The sequence below is a fragment of the Triplophysa dalaica genome, chromosome 20, assembly GCF_015846415.1.
Source record: "Triplophysa dalaica isolate WHDGS20190420 chromosome 20, ASM1584641v1, whole genome shotgun sequence".
In the NCBI taxonomy this organism is placed as follows: Eukaryota; Metazoa; Chordata; class Actinopteri; order Cypriniformes; family Nemacheilidae; genus Triplophysa; species Triplophysa dalaica.
Window position 1 is genome coordinate 1,662,087 of NC_079561.1, and position 15,702 is coordinate 1,677,788.

The 15,702-nt window shown below is 37.3% G+C and overlaps 1 protein-coding gene and 1 long non-coding RNA gene across 4 annotated transcripts in view; one reads left to right on the plus strand and one right to left on the minus strand.

Moving 5' to 3' along the window:
- The window catches only part of rapgef3 (Rap guanine nucleotide exchange factor (GEF) 3), a 31,727-nt gene extending 16,505 nt beyond the window's left edge, over window positions 1-15,222 (minus strand). Inside the window, exons 1-3 of one of the 2 annotated variants that reach the window (XM_056733104.1) lie at window positions 14,859-15,222; window positions 11,100-11,164; window positions 4,200-4,244 (exon numbers count right to left, since the gene is read on the minus strand). In XM_056733104.1, the coding sequence (XP_056589082.1) occupies window positions 4,200-4,244; window positions 11,100-11,150 (96 nt within the window). In that variant the 5' untranslated portion in view covers window positions 11,151-11,164; window positions 14,859-15,222. Of the gene's footprint in view, window positions 1-4,199; window positions 4,245-9,199; window positions 9,444-11,099; window positions 11,165-14,858 lie in introns of those variants that run through there. The other variant, XM_056733103.1, reaches the window with a different exon arrangement.
- On the plus strand, window positions 9,451-12,145 carry LOC130409243 (uncharacterized). 2 transcript variants are annotated; one of them, XR_008904835.1, is made up of 4 exons: window positions 9,451-9,593; window positions 10,763-10,977; window positions 11,072-11,129; window positions 11,477-12,145. It is a non-coding gene; the product is annotated as an uncharacterized LOC130409243 (long non-coding RNA). The 2 variants fall into 2 exon arrangements; XR_008904834.1 differs by lacking the exon at window positions 11,477-12,145 and having other exon boundaries at window positions 11,056-11,191.
- Window positions 15,223-15,702: the final 480 nt, after the last annotated feature.

A 15,702-nucleotide genomic window follows, 5' to 3' on the forward strand; every position in this document is an offset into this window, starting at 1 on the left:
CACTTAAAGGGACGGTTCACCCAAAAATGACAAATCTTGTATCATTTATTTATGTTTACGAGACTTTCTTCTGACGAACACAAAAAAAAATATTTTGAGAAAAAGTGTTTTGCGCCCATACAATGGGAGTCAATTGGGACCAGTGGTGTTTGTCGCACATTTGAATTTCATTGGAAATTGCATGGATTTAAACGCTTATGTATTTGAATACATTTCTGTGCCACTGTATGAAGAGTCATTCTTCCATGAATCACTGAGACATCTTTCAAGTGTGTCTGAGGAGCACGTAAGTACCCCAACCAAACGTCTAGGAGGTCACAGAACAGCATGACTTTGTTAGGAGTGAACGTGTGGCATTGTTCAAGTCTGGGTCAGATTGCTGTGTAAACAGTTACCTAAAAAAACAATATCCATGCGCAGAATGTGTGGCTGTAAAGTTGCACCGTGGGAGATCAGATTTCGAAGTTTCGTGATCTTTACTGAATATGAATGTCCGCCACACTACAATACAGCCTCGCCCACCAAGCTTATAACACAAATAACCTCCCTATACAGACAGGGATGTGGTTGTGCTTCCATTGTATACAAAGTGTTAGTCACCCACATGCGATCGCTTGTGAAGTAGCAACAGCACAGAGTCGTCGTCCTGCATGTCATGGGGAGGAAACGTGTTTTCCACCTGTGGGCGATGCTCACAGAGGCAGTCGTGATGCTGTGGCCTTGGTGAGCCGAGCAAAAGGCTTCATTTCAAACAAAACAAACCCAGCTCACAATAGAGGCGGCAGGAACCGTAGGAGAAAACAGTGGCCTCTCAGGACAGATTATATGGTATTAACATATTGCGTCTGTGGATGCCGAGAGAGAACTACATTTGAGCAAATTCGCCTAAGATACATCTTATATATATTTAATTATCAAAATAAAGTGAGTACTTAAAGCAAGAACAAATATCTGCCAGCGGGTTAAGAAATATAAACCTAATTTAAATAAGCACATTTCTCGTTTATTTTCTTAACCCATTAGTAGATATTTTTCTTGTTTTATAGATAAACGTGCTTGAGTTTCGTATTGTACAGATATCATCTTTTTCGCTTTGCAGTTATTGGGGTCAGCAGAATTCTGTGTTATGATATTATCGCGGTAACTACTTTACTTTTCAAATTGAAATTGAGCTTTAGTTTGGTTTCTTTTGTGTTTTCAGTTTTTTTGGCCAACAACTTGCACAAAAGATTTAAGCGTGGGGGTCAGAAAGAGTTTGTAACCGTTATGGCTCTTAGGGAAAAACTTTAAAAAGGTTCTGAATTATTTACGATATTATCTGAACGAAATTAACAATCGGTTATTATCAATATTGGTAATTGGTAATTTATTATCACTTTCCTTACTGTACATCTAAAAAGGCCATATTATAAATAAAACATTTATTAATTTGTCAAAAATAATAGTGATCATAACTTTTAGAAGAGACAACAGATTTGATAAGAGCTCTTGTTCCCTTTTTAAAGTAAGACCTTGTGTCTCTTTCCACTCTTGCGAAACACACTCCAAGAATCACAATGCCCACCAAATACCACTCCAGGTGCTGAGAGCATTCCACACATGAAACAGCCTCCCAGAGCTCTTATAAGGCACAGTAAATCCTTGCCAATATTGTGTTTTTCGCATCATGCACTGCTACCGACTTTAAACAAGTACGCAAACCCAGATGTGCGTCTTAAACCATATATTCGAAAAATAAATAGAATTTCATCTCAAAGGAGTAGTTCACTTTCAAAACAAAATGTCATGATCATTTACTCAGCCCCACGTCACCCCCTTTTCTTTAGTCGAAACTACTCCTTTAATATCAGGTTTTGAGTCTTATTCTCATTTTGTAGGTTTCCAACAAAGAACAGAGGAAGCAGGTGGTTATGGTAATCATAGCGGCAATTACAGTAAGTCTTTCAGGTTAGAAAACTTGTGGTTGGACTGGGGTAAGTTGAATGGAAGAATAACCTTACAGATGTTTACTCAAGCGTACTTATCAATGACAAGACTTTCCATTTAAGTAACTGAGTATGACAGATAGGCTGAATGTGGGGGTGGATAATTTGATAAATTGATACAGACCTATTTTGACTTTAGATTTGATTCACTGAACCAGGAACTACATGTTTACAGTAGTCCCTTCTTTCAGGTACTCATGCATCACATGAGCGAATAGATGGTGACACTGCAGTGTTAGAACCTCCTGTGGCTGTGAAATAACTATGAAGATGTGCTTTCATAATTGAAATGTATGCAGTCCTGCAAAAAGAATCTGAGGGATGTCATTTTTAAATGGGAGGATAAAACCAAGAGTTACGTATCGCTCTAAAAGAAGTAATTTCAACCCAGCATTGGGTCAAAAATGGACATACCCAACCGTTAGGTTTATATTAACTAGGGATGCACCGATATGTAAATTTTGGCCGATAACCGATAATTCTTTAACATTGGAAGCCGATAACCGATACATTGGCCGATAAACAGTATCTAGTTATTAATATAAAATTCTCGAAGACTGAAACAAAAGGCAAAAAGTGGAAAACTGATTTTATATGAAAACATTCACATTAGAAAACAAGATCACCATTAGTTCTCTGTTTTCCCCTGAAAATCGTGTACCAAGCCTACTTTACACTTGTCAACGATTCTTTAACCTTCCAACTTTTCTGCTAAATTTAATAAACAAATTATTGATGTTCTTTCAAGAAAATGTTTTCAATAGCCACATGTCTAACAGGTCTCAAGACAGAAAGCATTCAGACAGCAGTATGATTCAAACAATATGCTTTAGGTCCTATAATTTACACATTCATAAATACTGAATCTACATACAGTACCTACATCAGAAATGTTTTGATAATAGCAGTAAGTGAATGATCATGACAGAAAGACAGTACACTACTGTATTTTAACTACGAGCATTGTGAAGATGAAGTAGTTTAACCAGAGGAAACTATTTAAGATTTATAGCCTTCAATATATCAGCATAAATTGTATTATGTATTATGAAAAATTATTGGCCAATACAGATAACATTAAAAATGTCCATTTATCTGTTGATAATTTTTCATAATATCATTTATGCCAATATATTAAAGGTGATAAATCTTAAATTAATGTATCATGCATCCCTAAAATTAAAGGTACATTTTGTAAGAAATATGCTGTAAAATATCCAAAAGCCTCTAGGCCAATGTGATATATTTTTTCAGCTGAGTATTTACAATAACTCAAATGTTTCCAACTGCTTTTAAATCCTGAGAGAATCGCCATTCTAAACAGTGGACCGGGCCGTTTAGTCGCTCGTCAATGGCATCATATACACGTCACCCCTTGTTACCGCCTTTACTGACGTAGCAACCGCGTGATACTGTCGTAGACAGATGCGGAAGTAGATTGTACCGTCGGTCCGTATAGAATTATGCAAATAATTACTTTACCTCTTCCGCTAACATGATTTCTCGTTCCCGTCTGATTGATGTATCAGCGGTACCATCAGCGGTGGAGTTGAAGACAACATATCCCATCATTCCACGCTTCTACATGCCGTCATCAAGTTACGAGATTGTTGTTGTTTTGATCGTGCGCCCTCTAGCAGCGGTTTCTACAAACTGTACCTTTTTCTAATGCTGGGTTGTTTTAACCCATTGCTTCATCGAATATTAACCATTTGCTGGTTTAATTTAACCCAGCAGTTGTGTTTGCACAATGTTTTTTTGAGTGATGCATCAAGAATAATGTTTGAAAATAATCCATAACATAAATAAATAAGAATGTTACGCTTGCGATCTACAAAGATTTATATGTAGAGATTCCTACATATTACATACATCTAATATTTATTATGACCTCTCTCTCTCTGGAAGAATGTTGTGTTATGTGGTCGGAAAGGAGAACTGAATGCTTGCCTTTTGATGTTGTGTTTTGAGCTATATTTAGATTTTCATTATTAGATGTTCAGTAGTCTCAGCATAACTTCTTGAGCGTAACATTACTAACACGTAGAGGTCAGCGGCATACAGATAAAGGCCTGCTTACTGCTAAATAAATATGTAACTCCGTCGCTGGAATCGGTGAAAATTTTCTGGCTGTGTTAAGAATATAACATGAACCTAGTGGAGTTCAGATATCATGATATGGCACAGAGCTGAAAAGTTTCCAGACATTTTTACCTGTTTGATGGTGTCGTGTGTCTCCAAAGCATCTGGCAGAGGTGTCTGTGAGGAGATAAAGAGAGACAAAGCGTTTGAGGATATATGTGCGGTTGTAAGAGAAGTAATTTTGCATATTAATGCAAACATCGCTATACACATTTCTTTTAAGGGGTGGGAATCTGAACAGACCCCTTCCTCAAATCATGTGACTTGAGAGTTGTGCTATTGAATCTAAAAATGGGATTTGCAATTTTTCGGCAGGTCAAAGGTGATAAACCCCCAATACAGCCAAGCTGTGACTGTCAGAATGTCCATGTACACGGTTTAAGTATTAAAGCCTGATACAACAAAGGCTTCAGGGGCTGAAGAATGCCAGAAGACATTCCACACTAATGCCGCCATGTGTGGCATTTGACGCCTGTGCTGCACATGATCTCTGGCACCTGCCTCCCGCTCGCCTAAAACTCATTAACAGCCCTAATATAATGATCACTGACACAGGAATTCAGGAGGAATGTTTGTGTGGTGGAGAGAAACTGTCGAACAGAGATTCATCCTTTGTCTTTGCAATAGAACTTGCATGACAGGTTGACAAATGTGCTGATGCTGTGTAAAATGCTAAATACTATGCGTCGGGTTAGATGCGGGTCATCCTTTTACAAAGTACTGACATGATGAAATACGTGTTTAGTTTTGTGATATTATTATTTTCTCTATATAAATAAAATTAGGTAAATGAAACAATATATACAAATATTGGATCTTAGACAACATAAAACGGTAATATATACAGTTGTGGAAAAAAACAGGGGCCGGATTCCCTAAACATTCTTTGAAAGAAAATTCTTCTTAACTGACATGTTTTTTCTTAAATTCTAATTTAAGAAAAATGTTAGGAATGTTATGTATTCCCGAAAAGAACTTCTTCAGATAGTTTTAAAGATTCTCTCAAGATTGATCTCATGCTGCGTTCCCACCTGCCGCGAATGAAGCATTAAGCGTGAGTGATTTACATGTTAATTCAATGCAAAGACGCGATGGGACATCCTGCGGACGAGTAACGCTGCGCGAATCTGAACTTCAGCGAAAATTCGTGCCGTGTTAACCAATCAGGAGCTTGCTCTAGTAGTGACGTGATCATGACGTAGCGAGCGGAGGCAGAAATCCGAAACAACAATAGAGGACAAAATCATCGTCGCTGTATGTGGACAACTGGAACTGAACGCTACATCTTCTTACTTTTATTGAAACAGGTATAAATAGGATCTTGCTTGGAAGAAAGTGAGTGAGGAGGTCGGACAATCTGGTATGTTTCAACAAAATCCATGTCAGCCATTTCGTGTCTGTTGCGAAGTGAATTTCACCCGCGAATGAAGCGAGTATACTTAAAATCTTCAAGCGTCCAACTACGAGCGAATTATCGCGTCTGGTGTGAACGCTTTATAAGGAAAAAATGAAGAAGAATCCAAATTCTCGAAACAAAAGCAGTCATATATATCATCTTAACATTAAGACAGCCCAATGGTTGTCTTAAATCTCATAAGATAAGATCTTTAATACATGTATTTGGTTGTTTCACATGTGACTAGTATTGTATTGAGCCAGAATCATAATTTCGATGTTTACTTGCCAAGGGATGTTTATTTTGATATAATAATAATAAGGCTTCCCTTTCTTTAGCTTCCATTAGCACACACAGAGTACTTTTTACATTATTCTGGGACAAAGTGATTTGAAATGGAGAGGGTCACAAGTGCCGTAGTAACACACAAAAAGTATTATATAAGAAGTATGTTTTTTAACGCTTGCTAACATATTACCTTACACGTGATCATAAATGCCATTTTACAGATCACATGCTAATACTTACGACAAAAATTAAGATGTTCTTAAAAAAAATATCTGAGAACGTTTTAAGAAAAGTTTGAGAATCGAACTCACTAACATTCTTACGAACTTCCTGTATTTTATTTTAAGAAACAAGTTCACATTCACTTTCAAGCAATACAACAGTAATATTTGTACATGTATTTAGGAAAAGTTCAAATGTTTTAACGTGATAACCTGGATATTTATCACAGTAATCACGTGTCTTGTGATGCTGTCAGTCTTTCACATTGCTGTTGGATGACTTTGTCACTCTTGAGGTTTGATTTTGTTGAAATTCAACAGACACCGGACTGAAATGTTCACAATAAAAATCTAGAACGGTCTCTTCATTTTTTCCACAGCTATATATATCAAAGATTGCAATGTCATGAGGGTGATTAAGTAACTTTTTTGTTTTAAGATCCAATATTGTGTAGACAAAACAAGTCATTGAAATGACACAAGAAAAGGGAAGCATTGGAGTGAAATGGAGCGGCTGAAGTGGCGCACGTTCTTGAGTCTCAATCAGAAGGCAAGTATGCATATTTGACGGGACTCCTGCTCGAGTGGCACTCCATGTCCGGCCATTAACAAATGACAATCACCAGCTGCTCTCATCTCCATCCACAATCACAGCCTGTCAAGAGTCAAACTTCTTTCTCCTCCACCAAGAAGAGCATTGATGAGGTTAAACATAGAATAATAGATGAACTCTCTTTAATTATTTATACATACTGCTCTGGCTGTTAAGTCTCCGAATGATGTGTAGTTATTGATTCTGAACTGAACGGACCTATAGTTACCCATATGCATCAGCTCCAATATGATATCACATTTCATGGTGGGAGTGGACTATAGCTTACTATTACACATAGTCAGCAACGTAATTGGCTCAAACCATCTTTCATACACAGATTTAAAAACAACCAGAAATTAGGTACTTATGCATGTTAATATCCTCTTTAAATGGAAGAACGGTGAAGAGGTTTGGCTTGCTGTCCATCGAATGAGTCCTGCGCTGTCTTGTCTTATAAATAGATGAAATCAGGTTAATTGGTCCGTTTTTTGACCTTCACCTGTCAAAAAGTGTCCCAATTAACCTGAATCCACTTTACCATCTCAAGTGAACCAATCTGCTTCAGGACTTGGGCAACATGATTTACCGGTCGAGCTGGAGATTCTGTAGGCATAGTAGCTATCTGTTTCTAAACGGACAAAGAGAGAATCTCCAGAGCTGCCACATTTAACTCTTCAGAGTTTTATGGCCTAGTGTCAGACTCTGTTCCCACACCAGGTGTTGTCTAGCATCAGCTGACTAAAGCTGTTCCACGTCCTCTTATTGTGGGCTTGGCCTGATTATGTATCTTTATGCGTTTGTAGGTTTCCTGAAAACGAATATTGTGTATATAACTAATTGTTATTATATATACACTATATGCTACAGTGGTGGTTGTTAGCTAGAGTGGAAAGGGATAATTCTCAAGTGAACAGGTTCACTGGATCCTCATGCTTGATTTCCTTGAGTATACTGTAAGAGCGTCCAGCCTAGAGATCTCTCCACCCTGTGGGTCTGTTGACTGAGTAAACTGTGTAGACCGGCTGGATCACATGCTACGGCACAAGAGCGAAATAACCCAGAGCTATTTACTTTAAGACTAATGAAGATAGGGTAGGATTCTAAAGGGACATTTTATGTATTTATTTCTTTACTTCAGTGTCTGAATGACTCACACTATAATTCATTGGCAGATAGTTGGATTTTCAAACTGTGTAAATTGTTTGCTTTCCCTTTCTCAACATTTATTTTTGTATACCTATGTGGTAATAGTAGGAAAAACGACAATGGTGGTCAAACGTGTCCCAGAACTGTTTGCTTTCCTACATTCTTCAAAATATCTTCTTTTGTGTTCAACAGAACAAATACATTTATAAAGCAACTTTGGTAGTGAATGGTGGCCAAGAACTGTTCGGTTACAAACATTCTTCCAAATATATTTCTCTCTGCTCATCAGAACAAATAAGTGTATACACATGTGGAAGTGCTTGAATTTTGGTGAACTGGTCCTTTAATAAGACCACCTGTTGCCTGCGTGTCTTTAAGATACCGTACGAGCTTAAATAAGTTTAGATCTACGTTCATAAATGTTTCCTAAACATCTAAAGTTCATTACAGAGCAAGTATTCCCTCACATGTAGAGTGTCTTACATTATATCACCCTAAACAGAATGTCTCTTGTTTGTGTTCACCTAAATAGTCCACAACTGATATTAATGTAATTCAAAAGAGCTCAGCTAGTATCCTAAATTTGGATTGATTTAACCTGTATATATACACATGTTAGCTACATGAGATATAATTTATGGTTCTTTAAAGTTTACTTTAGTTCACTGTGGTCTAAAGCAGGGTGTTTTTCCTGTGCTGGACGGAAGTCTTAGTGCGGACATTCTGTGCCAAACTGTTAGGAAACAAACCTAAGGCTTGACAATAAACAATATGCTATAAATAACTAGCCTATGATACACTAAACAAGTCTGACACAGTTTGATTAAAGGTCTAATAGCATTCGCATTGTGTGGCATTGGTTTCATTGCCATCATGTCCTTGTGCCGTCAATACACACACACACACACACACACAAATTATAGGCTCTATTGGTGAAGATCTTAAATGCATAATTGGATTTCATATTCTGGTATACAAAATCAATGTCTACACAACTCAGTTTTCTAAATGTTTTAGAGAGGACAGTTTCAGAAATGTGTCCCTCAAAGCCACAACACACGCTCACCTTACTACAGACTTATAAAAAGTGAGCATGATTTATTACGGCAAAAGCAGTAACCATGGGTTTTTATTTTCATTTGTATTGCAGTTTTCTACAAATGCCATGAATAAACTATGTGTGCCATGATTCATTTTTGGTAACAATGACTTGAAGTGCAATATTTAAGTTATGTATACTATAGTAAAACCATGGATAGTTTTCGCAAGGGCAGACTAAATGTTTTAGAAAATGATGTGTAAACAATTGTGTTTAAATGGACATGCTGGCTATCATTTAACATAAGCTTTCAAAAACCTCACCCCTCTTTAAACTCTTTCAAATATTGTATTGTCTATTTTAAATCATCTTTTTCTGTCCACTCACCCAGCTGACACCCCGGATTTTCGGTGTTTTCTCATTGGCACATCGATCGGGATGGACTTGGTAATTGTAACTCCGAAAGAGATGCATGTTTCATTTCCATCCGATATATTTCACTTGGAGATCATCTGTTGCAGTAACACATGGCGCAAGCTACATCTCCTGTGAGGGTTTGGCCGTCCCAGAGTAAAGACAGTCCGACCTGCACAGCGCATTCCTACATGCGTCTTATCTTCAGGTTGTGAATGCCTTCAAAAACCTGCTATTCGCTGTCAAACGTGTCTGCGCGCTCCCGACAATCCAGCCGAGCACTTCAAAAACAGGAGGCGCCACCCGCGCTCCCGCCTCTGCCGGACACGGCGCGCCTCTCGCTTCCCAGAGCAGCGTGGGTTTGTTTGTCAGTGTGCGTGTTTCTACACAACATTTTTTGATCATACGATTTGATTGTAAGGTTATCTCAGTAACACGTCTAAAAACTTGAATCATCATAGATGAACGAAATATTTACAAAATAATAATAGGCTATAATTTTGATTATTTAAAGGGGTCATATGACACGGCTAAAACGAATATTGTCGTTTGTTTTAGATGTGATGCAATGTGTTAACAGGATTTAAGGTTCAAACGCGCTGTATTTTCCACATACCGTGCATGTTTGCCCCGCCTCTCTGAAACGCGGGGAATTTTTACAAACGCTCATCGCCCTGAAAAGCGAGGTGTGGTATGATTGGCCAGATTACCAGTGTGTAGTGATTGGTCGAATACTGCAAGCGTGTGACGGAACGCCTCTTACCATATTTGGAACATCAGGTTCCGAAGCAATTGTAATGACAGGTACGACCACCTTACTTCCTTTTACATTTGGGGGGTCTTAGTCAAACGAGTATAACTTAAGCTTTATTCAACTTATACCACGAACAGAAGTAGATTTGTGGGGGTGTGGTTACTCGAGGCGTTTTTAGGCAGGTCTGGGTGAGCATTATTCGCTTTCAGCTAGAATGCATCTTTTGTTATGACACTTTAATTTGAGCAATTTTACATGTCTAATACATGCGAGCAACTTCTAACACACCAAAGAAAAACACATATGACCCTATGATAAACTACCCATTACAAAGTATTTGACACTACCTTGTGTTAGTGTGTATTTACTTATGTAAATACTGAGTAATGCTAAACAAGTTGATATGCTTTCTGTACGTTTATCTAGCAGCACAATACAAAATGTAGTCTAATGTTATGATATTGCTAAGCACACAAAATGGTGCAGTGATTGTATTGAATGTTTTCATAAGGTCATTTATGGTTTATCTGATTCATAAACTATATCGATAAACAAAGAAACATAAAATGAACATAAAACAAGCAATACATTTACATTATTCATTTGGCAGAATACATTTTCCACTTTTAAGGGACATCTTTTCGATCTCAAATGAATCCTGAGACTCAACGGGAAAATGTATATTTTTGCCTTCTACTGCAGGCAAAAATATGTTTAACTCATGCGTCTGACTCAATAACACACTCTGTCTCTCCTTCAGCTCTCTTATCTGTGTGTTACAGCTGCCTGATAAACCTTGAGGGGCTGAGGACCAGGGGGCGTGTCCGTAACCCACCTTAGTTACTAACGCAGGTGCCAAGGTTGGAACGACGGAGTAAACCAACAGGAAATATAAGCTCTGGGATTCCATGCAAAACCTTTTGAAGTCTAGGACAAATTCTTCCAAAATTGGATATTTCACGTGTAAAACACAGCAAACTGGCCTGTACAGCTGACGGTCAGTGTATTAGATGAATTTTTAACACAGATGAAAAACGCAATAAATAATCAAGGGTTATTATTGTGCTTTTTAAAGTGCTGTCTCCCTATAGACTGTATGATTGAGGAAGGGCACTGTACCTGTTTAAGGGACGAGCGTCGTGACTGGATGTGAGTGTCTGCTGAACACATGACAGCTGGTACCTCTGAGAAGACAAAAGTGCAGAAAGAAGAAGTCAAAACTGGTGTTTTACTTACCCCAAACTGCACTTCTGGTTATGTTACATCATATTCTATGTCGTGCAATATCATGACTGCAGTAAAACTCATTGTCTGGATATTGTGAACTATTTTGAAAAGTGTTGTTTTCTGCTCCTGTTATAAATCCATAGTTTTCTCATAGGTGGGCACAGGGCACAAAGTTTTGCAACACAGTTTATATTTAAACATTACAAAATCCTGTTAGTAGGTGTCCACATGAACATCTGTAGTGATTTGTATGTCCTCCACACCCACAGGTCAGGATTGGGACAATTTTAGAAGATGTCACACCCTAGGAACGACCAAATGGCGCACATCAGGGCGTCCACCGCCCACCATGTCATTTTTGTTCTAGAGGTCAGGCCGGATTACATAATGCTTCTTTAGACCCCGGCCATTGTTTCAGTATTGTGGGCTTCCTTTCCTGGTGGAACGACGTGGATCAACATTACACACTGTGCTGTTTGTGGGAGTCGCTTCTACGATGCAGCTTTAGTCACAAATACATAATAGTACAATTAAAAATGTAAATGTTACTGTTATTTTATATATGTACACATGTTGTCTTCTTTACAAATTGGGAATAACAATGCCATGCCAGATCAGATGTTCAGGGATTGTTCTCAGGGTGTTAGTCAAACTCTGCCCCCTCATGGACAGATGAAGCATCTTCACTATAACTTGTCTTCTAATATTAATCTCAAGGAATTTGTCATGAACAAAATGTCAGAAATCTGGTATTACTTCTCGACATAATCATTTCGAAGCATTCATAGAAATGAAACATTTATAATATAATTTATTCTACGGCAAATACATAAAGCAAGCCTTCCTTGTATTTTTTTCTTGTCACTGCATTAATCCTTTACATGTCCCTACACTGTAAAAAAAAATCTTGGTGATGTTTTGTCAGTACATTATTCCTTAATCTTACAACAATAAAACTTAATGCAATGCACAATTTCAAATACAGGTGAAACAGCTGTAAAAAATGATTTATATTGGTTCTTATTAATACACTATATTGTGCTCTATTTTTAAGATGTTTTACAGTGTTTGGTTCTATTTACATGCTCCCTTCTTTCAGATCAGAACATTTTATTATTATTACGTCTGGCTGTGGAGAGTCACAAAACAACAATTCTCTCCAAAAGAGAACCAACAACAATAACCTGAGAATGATAAAGCATCTCCCTGTGTTTTTATGACACGAGATGCACACATATGCAAGTATACACGCGATAGTTCTCCGCATCTGCACAAACAAACCACAACAGAGAAAACAATACCATGTGATTTAATATTTGCACCACCAGTCATAAGCTGTGCTCACATACCTCAACACAATAACTTTCGGCTCTTACCTATTCTGTTTATCCTCTTAGGAGACAGGATCTGCTTAAAGAAAGAATACATTCTGGCTTGCATATCCACTACTGTATGTTTTCCTCACTCCTCGGCAAATAACATAAACTTAAGGCCCCTGAGGGAAATTGAAAAGAACATCCACAATGTGTTCTTTCAGAATCTCTGCTCGTCTCAATATCTGAAAGTATACTTGTGTGTTTGTGTGTATCCGCGGTTTGCTTTGACAAAATGTGCCAATGACAGAACTCAGAAATCCAGTTTCCTGCATGTGATTTACACGGGATGAGTGAACATGCTAGCTTGCCTTTGATAAGGAGATGCACAAGTTAAGATCATATACACTTGTATCTGTTGTACACTTGTATCATATTGTTTTATGGCATAGTAAAGGTGAAGGTCGTTTACATGGTTTTTACATGTATTTGTGCTTTTTTATAACAACTAGTCTCACTGACAAGCAATTAGTTAGGACTAATCAGTCTTATATTCGTATTTTAATCGCGATTAATCGCATCCAGAATAAAAGTTTGTGCTAACATAATGTACTTCGCATATTAATTGTGCATTCATAAATACAAACAAATACACATGTATACATATTTAGGAAATATTCACATGTGTTTATTTATATTTACCGATAGTTCAAATTATATATAAATGTTTAATTCATTTTTTTGTTTTCTTAAATATATGCATGGATGTGTATGTGTTAATAAATACAAAATTATCATGCACAGCACACAGATATATATTATGTAAATACAATCTTTAAATCTGGATCAATTGTATTTATTCTCGATTAATAGTTTGAAAGCCAGACTTTTTTTAAACTGTCTTGAAGATTTTTTTTACTAACTTTCAAAACGAAAATGTAGCAAAATATGAAGAAAAAATATATTTGTTACAATAAAAAGACATGGCAGTGAGTGGAACAAAATAATGTCAACAATGAGTATTACGCAAATTGTAGTCACGTGTGATAAAGTGTTTAGTCTGGTTAGAGGTCAAATCGGTGGCATAAGTTAAAAAAGCCCACCCCAAACTTTCTACGTGGTCCCTAAATAGCCTATAGCTCAGGTCTCTCCTACAATCTAAACCTGTTTGATATTTTCTCAGGTTTTATTTAAGCGTCTCTTTGATCTGGATTTGAGGTGCGCCCTCTAGTGTGCATTTATCAGTTCACACACTTGAAGTCTGATGATCCATGTCTTGAGAATCTTATCCCATAAGAATAACTACAATAAGCTTATTGATAAGCCATACAAAATAATCATTAAATGTTTTTAAACATGTGAACATACTAGAAAATAAAACATCATAGAGAGGGAGAGAAACAAACAGTTCCCGAAGGAAAGGGTGTGGGATATCCTGCAACAAATCACAATATTTGGAATCTTCAACTTCCCGTGGACTTTTCATGCACCAGCACCACAGTTTAAAAATGAAGCAGATGTCAATCTCGAGCTTTACATTTATAAAGATTACCTTCCTTAGTTTTCTTTCACTCTTCAAGTTTATGTGCTCATAAATTTTGTTTTTACCCTCTTGTCTTACCTGCTGCCCATTGAGGGAAATTTGGATAAACAGCAGAGAGGTAGATCCGAGAAAAAGATAGATGTTTTAATGCACGCCTCTTCATGAGGGTCTGCTCATGTGTAACTTCCTGTCTGACATTTGATGGTTTATGTCAATTGACACCTAAACTCTTCTTTCACCCACCTACCCTTCCTAGCATCACTGTGAATGACAGACTCACAAAATTTCCCATGGTAACAAATTCTGTCAGGGAATTTTTGTGTATTGTACCGAGTCGACTGTACATTAAATGCACCCTTCACACATGTACACCAAATCCAAAAATTGAAAGGGAGTTTTCACACTAAACGATTTTATATTCATTTTTTAAATATGTCACACACTGCGCTCACTTGTTCTCTTCTTCAGTTATTCATTAATGTAAGCAAACATGACCAAAACAAACAAAAACATTGTTTATTTGTGTAATGTCAATCTCATGCCTTTAAAAATGTTTTGTCAGGCAAACTAAATTGTGATTCATCTAAATAACATGGTTTTATTCTAAAATATCAACCTGCCTGTATTACACTGACAAAAGTTATTTTTAGGGCATTGTGTAAAAGTATTTTAAGGGCATCGGGCTTCTTAAGGTCACACATGCAGATGCACAGGTTTGTCTTCTCAAACAAAACATTCTTTAACTCTTGAAAAACTGTGATGATATGTGTCAAAGAAAGATGTGATCAAACTTACCGGTATATCCAGTATTTCAATAACAGATTTTTTCTTCTTTAGTTTCTTAAGTCAGTCAGGACAATCTTGTCTGTCTTGTATTCGAGAAGAACTCCAATTCTTTCTTTTGTCATAAAGCGTATCTGTATCTGTCTTTTTTCAGTCTTCAAGCTTTCTTCTTTCGTTCCTACTCTCTTATCTTTATGTCTCGCTGTGCTGTCTGTAAAGTACACAGAGGAAACCTCTGCGTTTTGATCTCAATCGAATCACTGAGGCCATGTGAGTAACCAGCTTCCTGCCTGGAACAAACTTCTGATTGGTGACAAAATGTGGCTTTGTGTGTTGCGAAGGCTGAGTTAAGGTGTGCCATGTGCTTGATGACACCTACTGTCCTCGTTTGTGCAAAATTTGAAGTAGATGGTGTATTGTACTACAGTAGTTCTCCAGGGGGACCATTGGGAACTGAGGTCAATGTACATCTGTGTCCACTCCCTTCTGGACTTTCAGTCCCTGTACCCTTCATGTGCATCACGCACATGCTGCCACAAACGTTGTCAATGCTTCTTCCCTCCCTTCCTTGAATTTGCAGGATGGATTAAGCAAACAACAGTGTCTATGTGTTTTGATTTGTGATGAACAGTATTTTTTCCTATGCTCCGTCCCTCCAAAAGTTACTTGTAGTCCTGTGTAAAAATGCAACCAGGAGCTTTTGGTGGAAGTATTTTAATGTTTTTTTTCATGCACTGGATTGAATAAGAATACAGATTTTAAATAAAAGATTTTGACTTTAACTGTATACAGTATTGACACAGTATCTGCCATAATTCCATTTTACAAGTTATTAATGAAAGTTTGCATATAAAGA